This window comes from Zea mays, chromosome 3 (genome assembly GCF_902167145.1).
Source record: "Zea mays cultivar B73 chromosome 3, Zm-B73-REFERENCE-NAM-5.0, whole genome shotgun sequence".
Taxonomy (NCBI): Eukaryota; Viridiplantae; Streptophyta; class Magnoliopsida; order Poales; family Poaceae; genus Zea; species Zea mays.
This window is the reverse complement of record NC_050098.1, coordinates 217,483,258-217,508,280: the sequence shown is the minus strand read 5'-3', so window position 1 is coordinate 217,508,280 and position 25,023 is coordinate 217,483,258. Positions and strand designations below refer to the sequence as shown.

At 43.7% G+C, this 25,023-nt stretch overlaps 1 protein-coding gene and 2 pseudogenes across 4 annotated transcripts; 1 reads left to right on the top strand and 2 right to left on the bottom strand.

Annotated features, from left to right (window-relative positions):
- Positions 1-979: 979 nt before the first annotated feature.
- LOC100216618 (chaperone protein ClpC1 pseudogene) lies at positions 980-5,722 on the bottom strand (annotated as a pseudogene). Its single transcript, NR_153391.1, has 8 exons — positions 5,609-5,722; positions 5,305-5,357; positions 4,870-4,896; positions 3,903-3,973; positions 2,839-2,909; positions 1,847-2,064; positions 1,357-1,432; positions 980-1,281 (listed from the first exon to the last, which is right to left on the bottom strand). The product of NR_153391.1 is annotated as a chaperone protein ClpC1 pseudogene (transcript).
- Positions 4,889-7,491, bottom strand: LOC111822945 (uncharacterized; annotated as a pseudogene). 2 transcript variants are annotated; one of them, NR_153395.2, is made up of 5 exons: positions 6,652-7,491; positions 6,356-6,541; positions 5,998-6,220; positions 5,609-5,892; positions 4,889-5,357 (listed from the first exon to the last, which is right to left on the bottom strand). The product of NR_153395.2 is annotated as an uncharacterized protein, transcript variant 2 (transcript). The 2 variants fall into 2 exon arrangements; NR_153394.1 differs by lacking the exon at positions 6,356-6,541 and having other exon boundaries at positions 7,052-7,415.
- A 6,285-nt stretch (positions 7,492-13,776) lies between these two features.
- LOC103651400 (putative exosome complex component rrp40) lies at positions 13,777-21,332 on the top strand. Its single transcript, NM_001301497.2, has 10 exons — positions 13,777-14,147; positions 14,255-14,357; positions 14,450-14,524; positions 14,641-14,727; positions 15,481-15,537; positions 16,454-16,546; positions 20,290-20,362; positions 20,578-20,653; positions 20,740-20,830; positions 20,937-21,332. The coding sequence occupies exons 2-10, from the start codon at positions 14,310-14,312 to the stop codon at positions 21,054-21,056; spliced, it is 720 nt and encodes a 239-aa protein (NP_001288426.2). The 5' UTR covers positions 13,777-14,147; positions 14,255-14,309; the 3' UTR covers positions 21,057-21,332.
- The last annotated feature ends 3,691 nt before the right edge of the window (positions 21,333-25,023 follow it).

Sequence of the window (25,023 nt, the reverse complement as noted above, 5' to 3'; positions counted from 1 at the left end):
TATGGAGGAATCAGCGACGTTGCTGCACACACGACACGACGACGAACGACGACAACCGACATGGAGACCCGAAGCGACTGAGGAAGGGGTTCGACGGTTTGACGACACCAGCGAGGTCAACGATGAGCCGACCAAACAAAACTCCACGACGCCGACCGGCACATGGACCAGAGAACGGCGGCTGACGAAATCCGAGCTAGGCGAGCGCACGGCTGGCGAGCTCGCGCGCACAGCCATGGAGACGAGGGAGGAGCGAGTTGGAGTTGGAGGCCGAGCTGGACATGAGGAAGATGCCGCGAGTGGCCCTGTCACCGACGGCCGGACTGGGCAAGCGTCATGGGAGAGACGCGCGGTTGGGCTGGGCGAGCTCCAAGCTGGGGCGAACTGGGCGAGATCTGGGATGGGGAAAAAGCTCCGGCCATGGGGGAAGCAAGTGGCCGGGGGCGAGCTTGAGGCCGAACGCCGGCCAGGAGCAGAGCGGAGCTGGGAGGACGCGCAGGGGAGGAGGGAGGAGCGGCTGGGCGCAGGGAAGAAGCACCGACGAGCTGGGACGCGCGCAGGGGAGCTCCAGGGCGCGCACAGGAACTTGGACCAGGGAGCAGCGACGGCCATGGAGGAGAGAGAGGGAAGCGCGCAGAGAGTAGAAAGAGGAGGGGCAACTGGACGCGAGCAGGAAGAAGCTCGACGCGCAGAGGGAGAAATAGAGGGAGGGAGAGAAGCACGGCTGGGAAGAAGCCAGTTTTCAGCGGCGGGATTTTTCCTCCAGGAATGAGCGGCCACTGGAAAAATCAAGGGGAAGAGAGGGATAGCCAGAGGGATAGCGACGGCCGACGAGATGAACAAAAGTTCTGGCGTCCACGTACGGTGACCGACTAAAGGAGATAGAGAGGGCGGTGGAGAGCATGTGACATGATGAAATATTTGATAGACTAGTTAGATGCCCGTGCGTTGCTACGGAATCTTGAACATATCAGTTTTATTGTCATAAACAAAGTAATGGATATCCTCATCGTTAGCCATTTGCTACAGATTCTAGAACAAAAAACAAGAAGAGGAGACAAAAGGTAAAATCAGTAACAAAATATTTATCTCAAAAGGAAACAACATAATGCTTGGTATTAACCATATCGACGTTGCTAGAGAGGTGGGAGCGGATCGGCTTTGTCACCGCTGTGCCAAACAACAGTATACCTTCTCAAAATCTTGGCCACGTACAGCCTCATTTTTCTGCTTGCTTATCTGCCGCAGCTCTTTGTCCAGCTCTTTGGCTTCATCAGGGAGCTGTAACACCAATGCTCAAAATCAGCAGGAACAATGCAGCAAATGTTTGTAGTCTGAAAAATCATCGCTTAATACCTGCGCATGCCTCAGCCTAACACGAGATCCAGCTTCATCAATCAAGTCAATGGCTTTGTCAGGCAGAAAACGATCGCTGAAAGAAATAAAAGCAATATAAATTCCCATTTATATCACAACTAAATGATTGGCCTGCTTGATAAAAAAACAAATGACATTTCTTTAGAAAGTAACAAAGGATACACTATTTTCTAATAAAACTAAACTACCCACCATCCATCCCTCTTTGTTCAGATATAATCAATTAGTCATAATATTTGAGTGGCTCAAAAAATGTACATTGATACTGAAGGTGGCAAATATAAGTTGCTCAAAATCCAAACTGATAATTCAAATTAGCATTTTGGTAACAATGTATAACCATTGCCAAGTTCATGTGACTTCTTAAAAATGTATAACAAAACCATTGCCAAGTTCATGTGACTTCTTAAAAAGGTAAAATTTAAGTAGATATATAACATACTACTTAAAAACTTGGTGATTTGCAAACCTGATATACTGATAAGACAGCTGTGCAGCAGCAATTAAAGCATCATCTGTGTATCTCAGTTTGTGATGAAGTTCATATCTCTCACGAAGTCCTCTTAAGATCTGTATTGTTTCATCCATAGTAGGCTCTGGAACCTTAACTGGTTGAAACCTTCTTTCCAAGGCAGGATCTTTCTCTATATGCTTCCTATACTCATCCAGTGTTGTGGCACCAATGCACTACACAGATAAAATCACCAGCAATGTGGTTATTTTGGGAAAATTACAAAATGCTGGCTTCAAAATATTAGCAGCATCAATTACACCTTCTGCTGCACCTGCTCCAATCAGTGTGTGCACTTAATCAATAAAGAGAATAATGTCTTCATTTTGCTTAATTTCCTCCATAAGTTTCTTTAGTCTCACTTCAAACTCTCCACGGTATTTAGTTCCAGCAACAAGGAGCCCCGTCCACGTGACCTGCCCTGCCGCCGATCTGACTGGGGAAACGCTCCAAAAAGCAAGGAACCCCATTCCGCTAGTGCACTGTGCTTTTAAGTTACAGACTTACAGCTGGTTTAGGGTCTGAGCGCATGGTTTAGTTAGGCCAGCTAATAATGTAGGAAATCACCAGATAATACAAACGGTTGTGGTTCCGTGGGATACTTGTTCTTCAACACAAGAAAGCACCACCAAGCATATCTTTTCAGTGGATAACCAAAGTCACGACCGACCTGAAAACGCTTCCCACCACCACCACCCAACTTGGGACCCTTAGAACAAGTATTCCACTTCTTGATCTTAGAACAACATTGGATCAAAAAAATAGCACAGTTATAATGAAAGTAAGCAAGGGCATTTGTTTCTCCCAATGAAACAGAATCCTAAAGCACAGACCAAAGCAGAGCAGACCAATGTTTGTCAAAGCAGTAGTAAGATGAATTGTACAAGCAAATAGATGAGGTACACCCTGTAAAAGCAGTGTAACATTTTTGTATGATAATTATATCATACCATGATAAGGAAGAATAAGCCCCTCGGGCGTAAGCCATTTATCTCTTGCAAATAGGACGCTTGACAGCATACTATAGGAAAAAACAGAAGAATTTAGAACTGAAAAAAGATAGAGAATATTGAAATGCAATGAAAAGCCTCGTACAGAAACATATAGCCTATCCATTCTAATATTACAACATCAACCTTCCCCTCAAGGCCGACATCAATAGTTCTAACTTCTAATTAGAACTTCTACTTCTCACATTAACCTTATTTTTAAAGAACATACTCTGTCAGTGGATGAAGTGACAAAACCCAATAATTTTTACATGATACATTTATTAAATAACATGGAGTACCTTTTAAGTCCGGACAAGACGTAGCATGATTTAACTTAGCATGTCATAAATTGTAATCAAGTCTTTTTTTGTAAAAACAGGATAGCATGTAAACTGGTAGCGAGCAGCAGCAACAAACTTGCATTCCTTCTGCGCCGCTAATCCCAACACCAATACCTGCCTCCTAAATCATGCCCACATCGTATGGGGTGAGAGGAGACGTGAAAGAATGTGCTTCCAGCAGAGGGAGACCAAACATGGAGGAGACGCAGAGGGGGACCACGCGAGCGGGGGCAGGCTTCACCGGATGGTGGACGCCCTCCTTAGGTTCTTAAGAAGTAGTATAGATATGCATGTTCGTCGTCAATAAACGGCAATTTTCATCATTTATATATACAACCGAGGGTTCACTGTTTAGACAAATACTATATGTGGATGTATGCAGAGTTCAAGCATCTAAAAACATCATAAATCTATTGTTTTCTGTTTCCAACTAAACACCGTCTTCAGTTAAAGAGCAAATTTCATGCCTTTGCTATTTACAAGTGTCAAGCACATAGATGTTAGCATTATAGCAAAAAAAAACTAACATGTCCAGCATACCAGCATCTAAAAAAACACAACACATCGATGACTCCAACAAAGTTCAATTTATTCATTGTAGCTTCAAAATGATAAGTGTATGGCAAGAACAATGAGTATGCATTCTGACAGAGGAAAACTCAAAGAAGTGGGAGTACACACCTAATGGCATATTGTTGAATCCAAATATACAGGAGTACAGGACATCGACATCACTGAGAAATGGGAATCGCCTGAATAAATGTATCACATAGATTAATGCAATGTTAGTGACTGCAATCAAGAAGAGCAGCAACGGTCAATGCAAATAATATCATACAACAATAGACATGGGTATGGATTTTGTCTTGAACATATGAAGTGTTGCAGGGCACTAATCAAGCAAAATAGGCTTAATGGTGTTTGCAAACTCGTGTGTGGACTCCTTACCTACACTCCTAGTAGTATGAGAATGATGCTAAAGTATCCATGGTACAAAACAACAAGGAGATGAATATTTCCCCTTCAGAAAAAATGAGCACGGAGTGGCAGTGTGGAGTTCAGGGTTGGGGGACAGGGCGAATGGCCGCATTGAGCAGAGGAGGAAGAACTGACGTCTCCTCTCCGATCCCGCTCAAACTCCTTAGCGGCGGTGAATGAGGATTCCATCAGCTTCTTAGGCCCTCTTTGTGACTGTTTCAGAACAACACACTATAGGACACTCAATATTATAGGACATCAAATCACAGTTGAAACCATAGCTATGATGTATGCACTCTTTATGACAGTTTTAGAACAAAACACTATTTTTTGTTCAAATATCTATGAGCTTATTAGTTAACAAGTCCACTCGCAGAAAAATAGCATTCATATTGATAAACAAGAAATGACTGTGAAACAAATAAGATTAATGCTCAAATATTAGTCTGGTCACTGAAGGACCACCATTTGACCCTGGATATTAGTAAGAGGCGATTCATATAAAGCATTGCCGCTTTTTTGTAGTAGCAACCCAAAACAAGAATGGACTAAGCAACCAGGTTCTGAACAAGAGATCTGCATGAAAAGGTAATTCTAAACGCATCTCATTCAAAGACCACTCCACAAAGTGCATGTTCTACGAACAACGTTTACTGTAATGTGTACATACCTTCCGTGACAGATCCTGTTTCCTTGCCTGTAGCCGCACAGTAGACGCAAACACACAAATGCACATTCCATGAGCAAGGAAAACAAATCCGCGTTATGACAGCGTGAAAGTGCACTTTCATCTTCACACTTTGTCACACATTGGAATCAAGTTTTTTTCATGCACCTATACATTATTGTAATCCAGAAAATGTAGTATTTTGTCTGACCCTAATGCTAATTGAATTTTAGGCATGATCTGCTAGTTTCTCGTAGCCCGCTCTTGCTACATCCATGAAGTGTCATTTTGTTTTTGTCTATAGATGTTTGTACGCGTACAAAGGTACATCGCCGCAGATAAGTCGAACAAATACACAACTATTTTTCGAATTAAAGAGGGGACATTTCTCCCAAATGTTTATCAACCCATGCATCTACATGAAATGGGAGGACTCACCTTTTCCCCAAACGGTCGAACTGGAACACAGTCGCTGCAAATGGCAGCGAAACCTGGTGCATGTGGGCGGAGAAACCCCTGGTCATTATCAATCCTACAACAATTTCACATTCTCTCGCACAGGATTGCCCACAATGATGTCGCCCTAGCTGGATCTATGGTGGCATGGCGAGCGGGGTGCAATCTCGTGTGAGTGGGTGCTAGGAGCGGTAGTCCGGTAAGAGCGTGCAGGGTGAGGGTGTGCAAACCAAATTCACTCAACAGAAGGCCTGACAGAGGTGGGGTTGTAATTTCTAGAAAATACCTCCTATCATTTAGTTGTAGCGGATCTCGCGCTGCTCCCGGTGAGCCGACTCAAGCTGGCCATCCTCACCATGGCCTCTGTGAATCCCTCCTGAAGGCGTCGGCGTAGAACCTCACGAGGGCATCCACGACATAAAACAATAGTAGTCAGAAATAAAGATTTAACAATCCAAAATAAAATTTAAAATCCATTTAGGTTACCTTGCATCGTGGTTTTGATTAGTGATTGCATCCGCCTGCTAATATAAAGATCAATTCTTCCTTGATTTCCCTTGTTAGCTGGAACTGGGTAGTAAAAGCATAAAGGAAAAATGAAGAAGTATATCCCATCACTTGATTTGAAAACAGAGAGGGATAGTTAATAATAGGAAGGAAGGAATCAATACTGACAATATCTGTTGTGTCTAGGATACTAACACCTTGATCCAAAGAATAAGCGAGAATGTCATGTGTGTAATGAATATAAAGTTCACTTGAGCTCTTGCTTGCAGAGAGGGCAAGAGGAGATGATCCTGAGCCACCTGTATATGCACTTGAGATGAAACACGTGTGTGCACGGCAGCTGCCGAACCTCCTCCTTCTCCCCGTACTACGCAAGGCAGATGCAGCACTCCTGCAATTGCAGTTTCAGACAGGTTTTTACAAGACTGCTATGCTGCGTGATTTCAAGCAGTTCAGCTCAGATCACAGTTTTAACATGACATCAATCACGGTACTAAGCTGACCCAGAGCACAGACAGGTTTTTACAGGAACGTGAGCGAGTAGACGACGGTGTTCCAGGCCAGCAGGCTGACGCAGAGCGCGTACAGCCTCGGCGCACGCTGGAACGACCCCAGCCGGGCGTCGAACACCCACACGTTGCCCATCACGAACCACATCGCGAAGAAGAGCTCCAGGAACGCTCGCGCCTTGTTCATCAGATACGACCTGTTCCTACATCGATCACATGTGTTAACCCACCCGACAAATTAAGGAGGCTGTCCGTTCTGGTATCGATCTAGTTTCACCGTCGACGCAAGCAGCGAGTCAAACTGTACTCATACCCCGGAGCGTCATTGGCGTCGTGCACTTCGAGGTCGCCACAGCCGGCGGCGGAGGAGGAGGAGGAGGCTGCCAGTTCCATTCCACGAGCGGCTCAACTCGTCGGCAGTCAGCTCCATTCCACGGACGGCAGCAGCGGTGGGGCTCAATCGTCTGGCTAGGCGGCTGCCACTGCGATCGACGACTGTGGCGCTGCGCGCGCGAGAGGGATTCGTTGTTCGTCGGGCCAGATCCGGGCCCAAGGGCACAACGGGGGTGGGTAGGCAGACGCGAGGACGACGACAATCTCGACGCTGTAGGTGGGCGGTGGAGGAGGCGGCTGGGCGTACGTCCCGGCGACTGTCTCGATAGGGAGGACATCGCGAGCGGTTGTCTCGGTGGGTCGAGGGGGGCTAGGCGTACCTCTCGACGGCGGGCGCGGACTCCCGAACATTGCGAGCGGGTGTCTCGGGGGGGGGGGGCGAGGACCACGCGGAGATGACGCCGAGTCCACGCGCGAACCTCGCATCCTGTAACGTCGGAGAGGCTGTTGATGCGAATGAGAGGTGTGTTGCCGATGGCCTTCACAAGACCCCTCTGTCGCACCCGCCGGCCGCTCGCGCGGGAGAACCCAACCGCTCGCGTCAGATGCGAACGAGAGGTGTGTTACCGATGGCGAGATCTACGGCGGGGACGGAGTTCGGGGTGGGGGAGGAAGGTGACGGGGCTGCGACCTGGGGGGCGTGCGCGCCGCCATGGCGAGATCTGCGGCGGGTGCGGGGGGGGGGCGGTGGTCTGGCGGATCGCGGCGGTAAGGAGGAGGCTGAGGGGTCCGCGGGCGTTGATGGCGGCTGCGGGCGTATGCGGGATACACGGCTGGGGCGGTTGCGGGATGCGGATGCGCGCGCGGCAGAACGTGCGCCATGCGGTGTTGGACGCCTACACTACTAACATAATTAGTAGTAGAGATAGAGTAATGAAGGGGTGAGGCCAGGGGAAAATATCTAGCGGTTGCACCGGATAGAAACAAACGCAGAAATAAAAATCAACGCTAGCACATGAAAGAGGAAGATAACGTGAAGCAATTCTCGGAATCATATAGATCTTTAATCAGCCATTTATATCCGAACATTTGGATCAGGGCGAGATGCAATCGGTCGGGATTAAGACAATTTTGACTTTGATATTTACGACTGAATTTCGTTGAAGTCAAACCGATTAGCAATTATTTGAGTTCGGCTCTAATTATCTTTATCTGTTTTGAATGATTTACTACTAAATACTCATGATTATCAACCTCGCGCAAGATTTCTCTCAGATAACGCGCAATCCTAATTATTTTGCACTAAGTATTTTAGTCGTTGAGTTATAATAAATTTATTTGGGACACAAATCGCAACGGTGGATCGAGCTTCCAAATTCGTATTCTCCTAATCCATAAATTTTTAATCGAACACAAGACTCGACATATCGCGAAATAAATGCGCGATATCGATGCGGCATCGAGATTGCGATCTTTCTGAAAGCGACGTCACGCATCGCACATGTGGGCGAGAAGCTGTGCACATTGTTCTCTTCGGATAGCGCGGGCTCCAAATTTTACATAAAATCAGAAGTCTTCTGATTTTCGTATTCACTTACGCGCGTGATCCGAACATTTCAAAATTCGCCAGCGACGAAGATTCGATAATCCAAAAGCTTCATGAAACCTTTTTATTTGCGTAGATTATCCCAATGAAAACGACACCAAACTCGAACTTTTGTGAGATGATAAAATTCCAAGCTAAATGAGATTTCTCGAATAATTTTGGTATTCGGAGACGAGGCTAATATCGAAAATGTTATTCACCCCGGCCTTTCTTACTTACGTCCATAATCGCTGTTTACGAGAGATAACACCTGGGTGTTATACCGACGAGGAATCTCGGCTGGGGAGAGGGTATCTCGGGCGCGCTAAGGCCTGGACTAGCTACGACAGGGTGAGGGGAACATCACAGACTAATACCGAGGCACAGGGCTGGGCTAATTCGGGCAGTCACCGTGTGGGCGCGGCGGACCGCCATGGCCGTACTCCGGCGAGGCCAAATTAGATACGGTCAGGCGCGAATAAGGAAAATCAAGCACGGGAACAGATGTCTCACATCAGGGCGGAGCTTGGGGTGGCTTGGCGCGACTTCTGGCGGGTTGGATGGCTGGCACGGCGGGCGCGGGACTCCGGCGAAGCCGAGCGATGAGAGCAGAGCGCGGGAGAGGGTGGGCTTGCGCGAAATGGGACAGGGAATCAAGTGCGGGTGCGGCGGGGCTCAAAAGGGAGCTGGGGTGCGTGGGCAGGCGATGTGGCTGGGGATCTCAGCGTGCGTGCACGCTGGTCCACGACGGTTCGCGGGGAAGGCGGAGCTCACAGGGCGGCCCCACGACGCAGAGAGAGAGAGAGAGAGAGCGGGCGCACGGCGAAACGGTTCAGCGTGCTGACAGGACGGGCCCACGAGACAGAGAGGGAAAAAGGGCGCGCGAGCGAGGGCGATTGATGTCGACAGAACGGCCCCATTGGGCGGAGAGAGAGGGGAAGGGAGCGCGTGCAGAGAGAAAACTGCCGCTGAACCCACCTGTCAGGCGGCACGGGCGCGCGGCCTGGCTGGGTTGAATTGATTTTCTCTTTTTCCAAGGAATTTCTAATTTCTTTTCTTTTTTATTTTCTAGGGTTTTTAATTCAAATTCAAACCAAGTTTCAAATTCAAACTAATTCAAACATGTGCAACAATACAAAGAATATTTAAGCTCAACATGATACAACATTTCATGACTCATATTGTTTTGACAAAATAAATAAATAATCCCTCACTAATTAAGCTAAATCTACCCAAAAGGAAAAGAGAGAGAGAGAGAGTAACTAGAGAGAGATATAAGAGTAACACCTGAATTTGGTAGATAGTTAGAAAGAAATTTTATACCCCCAGATTCAGGGTGTTACAATAATATTGCGAGACTAGCCCTAAGAAAATACGTTAAGTCCCCACGTAGAGATAACCTAAGTCCCCACATAAAAATGGTAAAGTCTATTAATTTGATATAAATTTAGACATTATTTCAATGATTTTAGCCTGAAGATGTGTTGAAACAAAAAAGTGACGTGCTATAAAGTTATATATCTCTTCGAGCTCTACAATTTTCATATAAACTTTATCTTCATTCTATTTCATATGTAAAAGTTATGATTTTATAATTATATTATACAGAATCTGTATCCAAAAATGGGTATTTATACTATTCGTATCTGATACCCGACGAGTATACCCGACCTATTTTCACCCCTATGTTTAACCATGCAAAATCAACATAAGTAAAGTGCACATGGATTGATGGGCTGGGCAGCTGGTTGACTGGGTTGGGATGTTGGGAGGATCAGTGATTAAAAGGGTTGGGAGAGGCAAGGTCGATTGTTGGGTTTATTGTCCTTGAAATACATATCTAATTTTACTGGATGAATATTAGGTTCTACTTTCCCATACCAATACCCATATACTAAATATGGAATAATTTCTCCCAAATTTATACCCATAAGGACTAAAATATTCCCATTCCCTAACCCAAATAGGGGAAGCTAGTTTAGTAATCCTATTATTTGGAGTTATTTCTATTTTTATTTTTACTTAGAAAAATAGAGTTGGCAAAATAACTCTAACAAACTCACGGGTTATATGGTACTAGTAAATTGCTCGCGTTTCGCGCGAGTCTGTGCTCAATATGTCTACAGTTATAAAAGACAATTGAACTGGTCAGAACCTAAGAATCGAGTCATGTGAGTTTCATGTTTGCAGTGGGCTTTTGAGGCAGCTGATGGTAGCTGCCTAATAAAGTCTATATTTAGTACTCGTAATTGACATTCAAATATCTGATGTGACACCAACTAAACTTAAGTGCAGAGAACTAAAGATCCTCCTAGCAACCACTTCTCCCATTTAATACACTTCATGGAAACCTTACACAACTATGAGCAATCTCTACTACTTATTAAAGCTGCAATATTAGTCGGCCATTCCGCGTTCTGTCATTCCCTGTTCTGCCCATTCCGTGTTCTACCTTTTCGATTCCCTCCTCCCCGCACACAGTCCATTCCCAAGTTCTGCCACCATTCTATATCTATCATTCTCATTCTCCCTCCCCGCAAAGCCCATTCCCATTCCCCCGTACAGCCGACGCCTAGCTAAAATTTAAAAAACACACATGTCCAGAAGGAGATTCGAACCCACAACCTCTCAAACAAATGCTAGCAGTAGCTACCACTAAACCACATGTGTGTTTATGTCTACATATATAACAGAAAACACATCTACTAAATCTCTCCCCAAGTCCACCTGCTACCATTGCACAATGTGTGGTAGTAGATAAGTATCACCGAGATTATTGAATTATATTTTTGGATAGAGGGAGTAGTATTTAAAGAAGAGCCTTGCATGCCATTTCTTTTGTTTGAATAATGTTTTCAACTTAAATTCCTTTTTTGTATGCGTGACATTTATTCTTCGTAATATTTTTCCATGGATCTGACTTGTGAGTCAATTTTATAAACCAACGCCAAACATGAATCCATGTTTCTTACTTGGAAACCCGAACAAACATCATTAGCAGGAGGCACTCACGTTGGGGTCGCTCATCGACGACAAGAAGAAACTTGGCGACTGCCAGTTCGACCTCTAGAAAAAGTCCTACGTGGCCGCATGTGCCGCTATGTACGACAAGCTCCAGCGCCGCCGCCGCTTGGACACGGTGCACAGCGGCTGCTCCACGCTATCCATCGTCAAGCAGGGGGACCTCGTGGTCGTCGCCAACGTCGGCGACTCTCGGGTTGTTCTGGGCACCGCATTCGACGACAACACCATCACGTCGTCCAACTCATCGTCCACCTGAAGCCCAACTTGCCACGTAAGTCACTACTGACTGGCCATGAATTCTTGTGCGCTGAGACGATGGTCGTTTCTGACGTTGCATGAGTGTCCTCGAACACGATGTATGTAGAGGAGTAGCGCATCCGGTGGTGCAACGGCCAGGGGTACTACCTTGCTGATGAGCCCGGGGTGCACTTCGTTTTACAGCCCAGCCAAGAGTCATCAGTACTCGGTATGTCGCGCGCGTTCGACGACTACTATATCGAGGATTGTGGCGTCATCTTGGCGCTAGAGGTGATGCAGAGGAGGACCGACAACAATAACCAGTTCGTCATCCTCGCCACCGTTGGGGTAGCTTTTGTGCCGGCTTGCCTTTAATTTTCTTCGCAAACACACACTTGCCTTTTTGTTTAAGCAAAAGCGTATGGTGGTACGTGTCTGATGACAAACGATGCACGAGAGAATTTCTTCCGGTATGTGTGAAACGTGCTCTCCAATGATGAGACCATGCAAATCATGACATATATCGAAGTCAGCATGATACTGATGGTTGCAATGTAGTGGTGAAACAGATAGATTATAAATAACAAAATTTATGTATGGCCAGAATCACAAATTAATTTTGAAACATTTTCTCATAACAGTATAACACACATTTTGTATATAAGTTATCGTAGTATACTGGTATTATATATTCCCGTTGCAACGCATGGGCATTCAGCTAGTAATGTAGAAGAACATAATCCAAGCAATGATAAAAACATCATGCATAGTAAATGGTAACTGGTTTTCCACCACGTCAATAGGAACAACCATCAAAGCAAATTATTGTGAGTTGCATATCATTCAAGATGCTGAAGCCACCACTACTCGAATCGCGTAGAAATATCATGTATCCCCATAAATCTCGCTTAACAAACCCCCCCCCAAACATTGGGGTACTACGATGTCCGGCTTGAAGATCTTCACAAACCAACATTTCAATAGAAGACACATGGGGTACTACGACGTCCTGAATAAACTACGATTCTACTCCATATTTGCTCGGTGATACAAATATAGAGGTTCCAAAAATCTGAAGTAGCAGCTTCACGAACTTTTAGCGAACCAGGTTGCACAGCAGATTACCCAAACAAATAGCTCCTGTGCATGGACAAAAGTCATTGGCAATCCACTGCGACGTAACATCGAACAACTCATGCGCGTGGACCAAGCTATTGGCAAACGTGGCTAGATATGGCAATGGGTACCCGCTACCCGAAACCCGATGGGTTTTTGCTCTATTAGGGTATGAGTTTGGGTCAATTTCTCTACCCATAGGTTTGTTAATGGGTTCAAATAGAAACCCAACGGGGTACGTGGGCATGGGTTTGTTCTTCCACTACCCATACCCGCAAACCCATGAGTTTTTAAAACCCGCCTTAAAATTAACATTCCTTATAAATATGTCTCATAATATTATTAATTGAATATATTCTAATTCAAATAAACTTCATGTAACAAATTTTAGGCTAAAATTAGTTATCACTTGTTCCTTTATGCTAGCTTATTAATGTATTGATTGTCATTTACATGATGAATTATTTTTATGTTGATGTTAGTGGGTATGGGAAACCCGTTGGGTACCCGAAACCCGCATGGGTATGGGCTTGGGCAAAATTTTATACCCGTTATGGGTATGGATTTTTTAGCGGGCGTATTTTTTCTTCGCGGGTATGAGTTTGGGCAAGTAATACCCAACGGGTTTTTACCCATTGCCATCTCTAAACGTGGCAGAGTCTGCTTCCAGACGCCGCCACTGGCTGGAGGAGGAGCGGGAGGAGCAACAAGGCATTGTGAATTTGTGATCGTCACATTCCTAGAGACCTAGACGTCTGCTGCGCCATCACGGCAGCCCGACCCAGCGTCGCGGCCTCGACGGCGGCCCTGAGCCTCGCCATGGCCGCGACCTCTGACGCCCTCGCCACCTCAACGCTCGCGACCTCGGCATCGATGGTATCTTTGCGCTCATGTTTAATATATAGAAATCGAAATCGGATTCATTGACACCTCTATTTGAGGCGCAAACAACGGTGTCAATTTTACCCGCGGGTTCAGATATCCACGGATATCCGACCTGTCAGATTCGGGTACGAAATTTAACCTGTTGGTCTCACTCGTACCTGACCCGTAATAAAATCGGATCGGGTACGAGTTTTTATATTTCACCCGCGGATCCTAGCAGATATCCAAAATTAAAAGTACATGTATTTTCAGCTTACCAGAGACCGGCCCAATGATCCATCTTTATTTACCCAGAAACCCTAGTCTCTCACGCTCGCGGAGTCAGTCTCACCATCTCTCTCGGCCGACAGCCGGCCACCACCAGCCGCCAGTAGCAATAGCAAATTAGCAACCCGCCGAGCACCGACCTCTCCATAGTTCCTCTACGGCTCTACCGAGCAACCGCCGGCGTCGACCCTGCCGTCCAGGCCCGTCCTGCCGCGGTGCCGCCTGCGTCCCTGCCCCAGCCACCCGGCCGCCACCCGCCGCCGCCAGCGAGGAGCGAGTAGTAGCGACCCTGGTCCCTGCCGCCCTTGCGTTCGTGGCTCCCTGCCCAGTGCCCCTGCGTCAGCGTCACTGCACTCTCCGAGGTAGGAGCCGGCCACCGGAGTACCGGACAGATCCCAGGCTTCTACTGTCTGTCCCTCGCAGGCTCGCATGTATATTTTACAGTTGATGTCTCACTGATCTCAAATAGGTGGAGGTGGTTCTCAAATCTCAAGTCCATCCACGGCGCTACTACCCTCGCTGCAATGGAGTTGAGGAGGCCTGCATCCTCTCCTCTTGTCGACAACTACGTGGTAAATCTTCCAGCCCTATTCCGCACTTTGATCTCTCACTTGCACTATCTGTGCGGATCTGGTCATCACCTCACACTGCCCACCATGGTCAGGTACCTGGTGACGTCGTCCTGGACCTCTCTGAGATGAACAACCAGACCATTAAACTCGGCGCGGGTCTGCGTCAGGTAAGCCTATTCATGGTGGAATGTGGGAGCCGTTGTCTTTTGTGAGACTTAGTGGTTAGGGTTTAATGGGGTTTGTTTGGGCACGAGGCTTATTGGTGATTAAACGGGGTTTGTAGGAGTGTGACACCATCCAGGCGACTAGTGCTGGGAAGCTGCGGCAGTTGAAACCCAACAAGTATTGGATTGAAAACTCACAGAAAAGAGTAAGTTCGGTTTGGCTCTGCCGCTTTGTCAAGATACTTGTTAAGTATTTTATTATCACTGCTGTAGGATGTCGGTTGAATAGATAATTCATATTATGTGTCCCTTTTTGTGGAAAACTGCAAAATCCTGAACTAATATGTTAGCCTAATGTGAACTGAGTATGTTGAATCAGTGGAATGAAAGTTCCATCACTAATGCTTAATGCTCCGTTTGCATGTTGATATTGGAGGGCATGGAATTGAACTGGGTTGAATACCGAATCAGCCATGGTATTGAAATGAGATGCAATTTCAATTCTATTGTTTCGATGTCACCGTATTGTAGTTTGGAATTGTGTGGCCTATATCCACGAATAAAGAGGGGTGACTCTATATTAGGAGAGGGAGTTTCCAGTCATAATCCAATTCCAGGGAATTAGGTCTCTGATTCCAAATCTCATTTCCATGTGCAATCAAAAAACAAAATTTAGGAAAGCTGATTTTAATTCCCTATTCCGTTCACCAATATCTACATCCGAACGTGGTCATTGCCACATTTATCTTTTACCGATTGACTATGTTATTGCCATTTTAATGATTTTTTGGTTTTCATATGTGAAATTAATCAGCATGGTAGGTTCTGATCTGGTTCCCTAATATTGTCTTAACCGTAACGTGGGAGACTGCGGATAGTGTAGTCTGTTCCTCCCTATTTATCGTGATTCAGCAGTGATCAGTCACTTATTCATGTTCATGGTCTTCTTTTTTTTACAGTATATACCTTCTGTAGAAGATACCGTTCTTGGTATTGTGGTCGACACCAAACCAGACGTAAGTATACATTTATATTCAGGAGTATGTGAGTTGATACTTGTTTCTAGATATTTATCTGAGGCTACCATGGATAATGGCTGTCAAAACTATAATTATGTTTTATGGTCCAACATATTTATGATCTTTTTTTTGAACAAACGCAGGAGAGCTGCGTGTCATTTCATTAAGTAGAAAAAACATAGGAGAGACAAGACTTGCCAAACCCCTAATACAAGGCTAGCAGTCCCAAAACCCCTTTCACATGAACTCAACGTGCCACACACATTGAGAAAAAACTACCACCAGCAAAAAAACTAGGCTCCTACAGGCCGTCGCAGGAGGAGCTCCTGAAGAGCTGATGCTCCAGCTAAGCACCAAATAGTACCATCCTCAACCACAGCATGCCTAACCTGTAGGACACAGGGACAGGGTCTTGATTATACAGTCCTAGTTAATAGAATATACGTTTTTCCAATCTTTATGTTTAAGATTTGTAATTGCGATCTTACATAAAACTGTTTGATCTCGTTTAGAATCTGCAATTGCGGCAGTCTTAAAGAATCACCTTACGAAAGGAAAATAGCTGGTAGTATTGAAACTTGGACAATCACTACCAACTGAAATACTACAACAGCATAACTACACAATTCTTTTTACTATAGCATTAAACTGCATGAAAGAGGCAGAAATATTGCTTGATTTGCTTGGTGGTGAAGCAATGTGGAATTGAGCTTCCTAAAAAAAGGACAAATGTCCCTAGTAGAGTAGTAGTGGCAAGATGATCAGCTGATTACCCTTTTCATACAGTTCTAGTATAAAAACAGAAGCCGAAATGGGCTTTGCAAGAAGCTAGACGACTGTTTTTATGTTAATTGTATTTTGCCTGTGATCATGCGATGTATTTTCTTTTCTGAAATAGCTTTGGTTATTACAGAACTTTTTGGTAGACATAAAGGGTCCTAATTTGGCCTTTCTACCAGTACTTTCATTTGAAGGCGGTACAAGGAGAAACATACCCAAGTTCGAGGTAAGACACTGGATCATTTGAACTTTCTAGCATTGTTTAGTTTCATAGTTTTGTCAGCCTTTATACTTTAAGTGTGAAATGTGTGTGTAGTTCTTAACATGTATTCAGTAGCATGTGGATTGCTTCTTATTTTTCTGTTCCAAATAGGCAAATAGTCCTTCCATTCTTTTATGTTTGAGGTTTTAGTACTTTTTATGCTCAAATTATAAAAAGTACAGAATAACCACATGCTTCTTTTAAACCTGTCTTTTTCTACTTTGTAATTTAAATTATTTCTCCTAAACTACATACATTTGATGGTAGTTACTAATGACTAAGTAGACTGAGTCTTTTAGATTGTACAATGTTTAACTTTAGTAGGAACAATTTAGGAAAGTAAATTAGGTGTGATTCTTCTTAAAATTCTACTAGGTGTATGCCCGTGCGTTGCTACTGAATCAATATGATAAAATATATTGATATGCAAAACACTAACAGTTATTCTATACTTCTGTTAGCATCACTAAAAGTGAATGTTTATATAACTTCAAAAATATATAAGATTGTACTCATGCTTTGTCATTAACATCTCAAATAAAACACGTAGGATTCCATAAAAGAATAGTTTATTATATAAGACAGTAAAGTGCATGTGCCTTACTACGGAATTTACAATGATACAAATTATGCATGCGACTAAAAATTGTGTTATGAAATACTGTCATTTTACCTTATTCTACAGTTTGCATTTACTATTGGTGCCTATTGTATATATCATCATGTCTGCTGTTTTGTAGTAACAACAGACCAAATAAGCATGAAACCTTTTATCTCCCAAAGGTAATATTTGGATGCTAGTACACAGTTGATGACAAATAAGAAACATTGCATAGCTAAGAATAAAAATCAATTGCAAGAAAGTCAACATGCAACCTTAATATATCTTTGAATAACTGAGCTATTGTATGGTGTGCGAGAAAGAGGCTGAGGCAGAGTCATTCCTTTATTACTTTGGGGTGTAAGATAATTGGGAGAACCTTGAACCGCTGAACCAGGCTAGCTTACAAAAGAATCAATAGTTATTGTTGGGAAACTTTTGATGTCAAATTGTCTGCATGACTCAAAGCTCTGAATTTCCGCTTTTTGGACTCTTGTACAAAAGCTAAGGTCTATGCTTGCACAAAATCTTTGGCAATTTCAATTGGCGAAAAACCAATATCATGCACCTAGAATGGCAATAAAGCACAGGATAAGAAAAATCAACAAATCAAGCAAAAAAGGAAGGATTATTATTGTATTGCTTAAGCACTGAGCATATATATAACTCTCCAGTCTCCAGCACAACCTCTGTTACTATGGGAGGGAGGGAGATTAAAATGTTTGAATTGTTTTTAAATTACACATAGTTCACAAAACTATTACTCAGCTACAAGCATACTTTAACTTCAAAAGCATATAGGCAGGATTCATATTACATAGAAATATAACAAGCAACAAGATCAGTAGGTATCTACCAATATGTTATGTATAGATAAGTAATCATGAGTTGATATTCCACAGTTCAGTCATCCTTACATTGGATGATGAAACGATATCAGTCCTCCAAGATGGCTAAGCCTTAATCAGTTTGGCAGGTCCGCAGGTGTAGAAAATGTGGCTTCAAAACCTTTTGCAGTAGATACTGGAGGTCTCTGGTCTTCAATACTAAAATCAGAAGTCCTTGACCACATGATCTCTATATCCCTGTATAAAATATAAAAGGTTCACAAGCATCTGAATTTCCAAACCTAAATGCACAATAAACACAAGAAACACTGAGAAATTGTTGTCCAATATAGACAGAAACCTTTCTCCACATATTATCAGGGCACGAGCATATTTTAGTTGATATGGAGTCAATATGTTAATAAAATATATTGAGATATAGGAACATCAATTATCGTTATATCTTCAAGTAAATAGCAAATGGCCTAACACATTTTTAGTGTTTCTATTTTCCTATGATATCTAGCTAGGTTTTAGGATTGTAATAGACTTTATATATACTTCCATTTGACTGCAGTGACACACAAATACTACAACTTAGAAGAAGGCAAAAACCAATTTCCAGTTTTTTATTTTATTTCTAAAAGAAGAGTAATTGGTATTGAGTATCTGAAAGCATGAGTGTTCAGGACAAGAGGATTTACTTAAACATACAATGTGATTGCCACTGATGAATGAAAAAAATCAACATTAGTTGGGACTTACTTTCCACCACATGTAACAATAGCCAACTGTCCTAGCAGCAACAGCAGGTACTATCAAAGTTGATACAACTGCAAAGAGGTAAAAATTACTTAAGAAGGGCTTAATTTATGTCGACACAGCAGCCTAAATAAAAGAAATATTGAATCAAGTACATCTCCATTTTCATTACCACGACAAACAAAAAATAAATTGGTTTAGAGTACTTAGAAAGAAAGAAAAACATGCCTGAAAGTGCCATATAAATTTTACACATAAAGATCTGAAAGAACATTGCATTTGTAGGCTTACTTTAACACACCTTCGTAGAGGAATTTTAAAAGATGGTACCATATATATTTTAGCAGATGGTGGTACCATATATATTTTAGCATATGGTGGTACACAAAGTAGCGGAATTTCAACACTTAAATTTGACAATTACTATTATATTGTCATAGCAGTAGCTGGGAAGAATAAATTAAAGATAACAAGGAAAATAACATCTTCATTCACCAACGGCTTAAGAATATAACCAACAAGAAATCAGTTTGATGGTATCCACAGAGGAGAAAAGAAAATTTGACCTTAACTTCAGGCAACTTCCTTAATATTCTTTTTTCCTTCAGTTGCTCTGCATTGTTTAGCTGAAATCGCAGTCGTAGAATGTGTATTATTGTCTTCTTTCTCAGAGATAGATGGCTGGCATTATTCTTCTCGAATTATCTTTCTCAGAGATAGATGGCTGTGGTGGGACTGGGAGCAGCAGTCGGACAGCCACGCCGGGTATGGGTACAAGTATGGCCAGGGTAGAGGACATTCACCACCTTGGGTGATGCTGGAGCCGGCTTCTCCTTGGATGGTGGTTGTAGATCCCGTGGGAGCTTCGAGCGGTGACGCTGCACGGAGCCGTCGTCGATGTTGCCTTCAGTGAGATTTCTCGGAGAAGGTGACCATCGCCGCCGCCGATGGCCACTTCAGTGAGTCAGTGGAGCCCGAAGCCAGGACCTTCGTGTCGTCCTCCGTGACGATCCAGATCAGCCTCTTCCGGTGCCATCTGCAGGCGCGCGGGGTGAGGGGAGGAGCGAGGAGGGGGGGCGAGAGTATAGAGAAGAAGAGAAGCAGGCAACACACGGATGAGGGCGTCACACATAGCAGGCGGCAGCTAGGGCGAGGACGCTGACAATCCGGGAGGAGCCAGGTCAAATCGGCTGAAGTCTTGGGCGGAAGAGGGGGAAGGCTGCGGTTTTCTTGGCGGGGGCGAGGACGCCAGCAATCTAGGAGAGGTAGGCCAAATCGGCGGAAGTCTCGGGCCTGCGAGGAGAGAGGGGTGTCGGGCGGGGGCACGTCGCACAAATGTGGACGCCCTCCTTGTAGCCTTATAGAGTAGTAGTAGTTAACATCAAATAAAAAGGAACAGATATAGTCAATGCTATAGTAAGGAACTGAACATGTCTAATAAGTTGATTCCAGTGTTTCGAGCTTTATATTCTGTTTATTGATTATATATTCATCTTACCATTGGGATGTTCCTGCAGATTGGTACATTAATATATGCTCGAGTGGTGAAAGCAAATAGTATCATGAATCCCGAGCTCTCATGCATGGATGGTAAGTTTTTTAGTTTTCAGCTCAGTGTCCATTTTCCTTAATTGATCATCAGAACTTCAGAAGTATGGAGTACCAAATTTTCTTCGTCTTAGCAAATATATCCTCATTGCCTGTGCGAACCTCTCAGCTTGTGGAATGATACTCAGTCTGGCCTGTTTTCTTTTGGCTTTATCTGGTTGTTCTTTTACTGTATTGATGCTGTTCCTATTTTCAAGCTACTGGGAAAGCTGCCGAATTTGGACAGCTCAAAGATGGTTATATGTTCGACACATCAACTGGCATGTCACGAATGTGAGGATAATACACCTTGCCCTCCATTGAGTCACTATAATTGTTTTTTTGTTAGATTTTGAGTTTCTGACATTAGTTTCTTATAGGTTGTTAAGTTCCCCAACGTGTCCAGTTCTGGAGGTCCTTGGGAAAAAACTGTCGTTTGAGATTGCTGTTGGACTCAATGGTCGAGTCTGGGTATGTTCTAGCAACTGTCCATTGATCATTATTTTTTATCCCACCTTTTTGTTATTTGTAAATGGTAATGTTTCCTGTGTTTTATTTCTTGGTTTGTGTTCTGTAGGTGAATGCTCCTGCAGCAAGTACTGTCATTCTTGTATCAAATGCAATAATGAGGTCAGAATCTTTGAGCGGCATAAAACAAAGAGCTATGGTAGAAAATCTATTGGAGAGATTGTCATGATGATAAGTCAGCAAGCATTAGTCTAAAGTAAAATGGAGGAGTTTCCATTGTGTCAGTTCAAAGTAAAAGTAGGAAAGTTTGAGATCAAAGTGACTATCCCCATCAAAAGATTATTATGTATCACGTGTCGTAGTATACAGTACACTATACTCTTTTTTATATTAAATTATCAATGTATTTATCAAAGTCTTGCGTCCCTTGTTTAATATTCGAAGGGCGGGTCTAGTGCAATCGTGAGACCTGTCTCACTAAATCACCAGGTCACGGCTTTGAAGCAGTCTTATCATGTTTGTGGGAAAAAGGCTTGCTTCGATTGCTTCGATTTATCGCTTCTGAGTTCTGACCCCATATGGACCCTCCCATGTTGGAGCTTCTCGCATGGGATCTGCTCCGTGTGTTGTTTAATATCCCATATATCGATATTGTTGCATCCACAACTCTATAGTGGATAACCGGGCAGCTTCATTGCGTTTAGGGTGTGTTTGGATTTGGTTTTTATCCTCTAAAAGCTAAAAGTCAAACCAAAAGATAGAATCCAGAAAACAGTTTTTTCTTTCTTTCTAAAAGCCGACTTTCTCACCGTGCAAAACTGAAATCACCGTTGGATATGCTTTTAATGGCTTTCGGACGGAACTGTGAAAATATATATCGAAGAATTTTTAATAGCTTTTAGTGGTTTTCATCAAACGGTTTTTAGTTTTTAAACAGTTCACAACAGTTTTTTCATAGCTCACAACAGTTTTTTTCCATAGTCACAACCTAGCCACACAGACTTTTAGTTTTGTCAAGATAAGTTTCGTTCCACAATGGATCAGTGTGATAATGACTACATGCTCTTTGCTCGACATAGTCTGTTCTATTCGTCCCGAACCGAATTTTCGCTGGGTTGTTTGTAAGTAAAGTAAATAGTACACGATAGAGCTCGAGAGGACAAAATTTATTTTTATCAAGGGAAAGAATCTAGGGTTAGTGAAAACTAATAAATTAGGCCAACTTTGTTAGTCTATCCTTAATATAGAAATCAAAAGGTTAAAATAAGAAAAAGTCTAATTTTGGAAGATTGGAAAAACTTTTTTGATGAAAAGTCTATCTGAATCAATTGTTCATATTTGATTTCTATAGAAGAGTGAAATGCTTATGTTTCTGAACATAACACCATCCAGTATTGCCACATGCTTATCTGTTTCGTTTTACCATTATTTTATTCATAATTTCTTTTATTCAAAAATATGTGAATTCATTTCCTTCTATTTAGGCAATGTGCACTTATGCCATCAATGTATTTTGAAAATTGCTTGGTTAGACGCCACAACCGATTCTGTGAATAGGAAAAACGGTACTACCTCCATTTCTTTTTTATTTGATGACGCTCAACATTACAACTTTACACTAACAATCGTCAAATAAAAAAATTTAAAGGGAGTACTATAATTGCTATCATCTCAACAGGGCACGTTTGATGGATCAAGGATGTTGAACATAGATTAGATTTAGCAGAAAGAGGCTGACGTTTTTGCAATGAAATTTCTAGCAAATGCTCCATTGTTTTGTTGCCTATCTGAAAGCTCTGTAAGTTATATTGGTGTCATGAAAGTGATTATCTCGATGTGGGTGAATCTCAATATACGTAATCGCTGTCGAACCACGCGATTCACTAATCATAAAAAAAACAAAACGCATGGGGATGTATAATGGCCCTATGGGTGATTAGCACGAGCTTTCGCACAACGCTGCCTCTCTCTATGTAGACGTGTTTGTCTGTAACGGGTAAGCAGAAGTGAAATAAAAGTGCTCCGTCCCGTCCCTATCTCTCAATGTCTATATTTGTACGTGGGAATCATAGACATTGCCACACAGTCTCGGTGTTCAGCTAAAAAATTACTTATTTTTCACCCTGATATCTGAAAACCATGTCCTAACCTTTGTTTAGTAGTCCAATACTGAAAAGGCAGTCCAACAGATACCATCTACTTTGTAAGGCAGGCTAACGGATACCAATCACCATCACGTCGCACAAGTAGCAACAGTGCTTCAGCTATCTGTGTGTTTCAATTCTGGAGAATAAAAAAATCATTTACGTAGCGAAAGGATTTTAACTAACACCAGGAATGATCAACCATGCTCCTAGAGTTAGCATTTTCATGGTTGTGCTTACATTGAGAACTTGCACTGTAGCTTAGAATTGTTAAATACTTCTGTGACACAATGTCAACTCAGAACTTCAACCTGAGTATTTCACCTGCTTTAAATTTTTTATCACACTTTGCCGTGCCTTTAACTTTGATTAATAAAATATGGTGGATTCCCATAGGCTATGCTACTAAAGGCTGTTGCAATTGTGGTCGCACCCATAGATCCAATCAGGCAAGTGTTCTTTGCTAATAACTACTACGACTTGTACATGAAGTGCCTTGTGCCTGGCATACATATGCAGTTCCTTTGTTCTTAATTGCTTCTGGTCCTATCTGTAGGAATATGAACTGCTTGATACTTGATGTATTGCATAGAAGATGGGTACAATATATACACTCACATGACCTTAACTCTAATGGACCGACAACCCAATAATGGTGCCGGCCCACACACACAATCTAACATCCCCCAGCAGTCACAACGGGGGGCCACACACACGATGAGATTAGAGTAGAAGCCGAAGGTAGGAGCTGACGGTTGAAATCCCCCTGCAGTCACAGCGTCGTGAGGGTGCAAATGTTGCGGCTGAGTAGAGACCGGTGTGGACTCCGAGAAGACGATAGCCCCTGGATGCCGAGTTAGCCGAAGTCGAGATAGCCGTGGTCGGGAGACACGCAGCAGTAGCCTGTTCTTCAGGAGGGGTCGACGTAGGAGCGCCAACGATCGGTAGGGCGACACAACAAAAGAGCACCAACAGGCCGACCTTCTTGCTTCTACGATAGTTCGGACGTCGAGGAGCCTGCCAGGGAGGCCGACGGCAGCACACGTGTCTGCGCCGGTCATGGTGGTCGCACTCGCGACAGAATAGAAGGGGTAACGACGGATCCGGCCGGGAAGGACATGACAGCGATGGATCCAGCCGGGAAGATGCGATCCAGCCAAAGGGATGGCAGATCGAGCCGAGAAGATCGCAACAACGGTGAATCCGGCTAGTAAGGCTGCGACACCGACGGGTCCAGCGAAGGCGATGAAGGGGAGGGTGAAAGGGAAATAGGCTTACACCTTTTCCTAATTGATTTTGGTGGTTGAATTGTCCAACACAAATAATTAGACTAACTAGTTTGTTCTAGATTATAAGTTTTACAGGTGCCAAAGGTTCACAATAAACCAATAAAAAGACAAAAAAGGATTCAAACAAAGAGAGCAAAAGACAACTGAAGTGTGCCCTGGTCTGGCGCACCGGACGGTCCGGTGCACCAGGGAACCCAACTCTAAACTGCTCACCTTCGAGAATTCTGGGAGCCGCTTCGCTATAATTCACCGGACTGTCCGGTGTAGCACCAGACTGTCCGGTGTACCAGCGGAGCAACAGCTACTTCGCGCCAACAGTCGTCTGCAGAGGCATTAAATGTGCTACAGTGCGCGCAGAAGTCAGGCACGCGCCAGAAGGCGCACCGGACAGTCTACAGGAACTGTCCAGTGCACCACCGGACTGTCCGGTGACCCAGAAGACAGAAGCTCCAACAGTCGAACCCTAACGGTCGGGTGACGTGGCTGGTGCACCGGACAGTGTCCGGTGGCGCACCGGACTGTCCGGTGCGCCATGCGACAGCAGCCTCCACCAAACGACTAGTTTGGTGGTAGGGGCTATAAATACCCCAACCACCCACCATTCATGGTATCCAAGTTTTCAGACTTCCTACACCTTACAAGAGCTATAGCATTCAATACAAGACACACCAAAGAGATCAAATCCTCTCCCAAGTCCAAAGATCATTCCAATCAAATATTGACTAGTGCGAGAGTGACTTGTGTTCATTTGAGCTCTTGCGCT

Coding starts and splice junctions, on each gene's coding strand:
- LOC103651400 (NM_001301497.2), top strand. CDS start 14,310: ATGGAGTTGAGGAGGCCTGCATCCTCTCCTCTTGTCGACAACTACGTG. Junction 16,547..20,289: donor GAAACATACCCAAGTTCGAG/GTAAGACACTGG, acceptor ATGTTCCTGCAG/ATTGGTACATTAATATATGC. Junction 20,654..20,739: donor TCAACTGGCATGTCACGAAT/GTGAGGATAATA, acceptor AGTTTCTTATAG/GTTGTTAAGTTCCCCAACGT.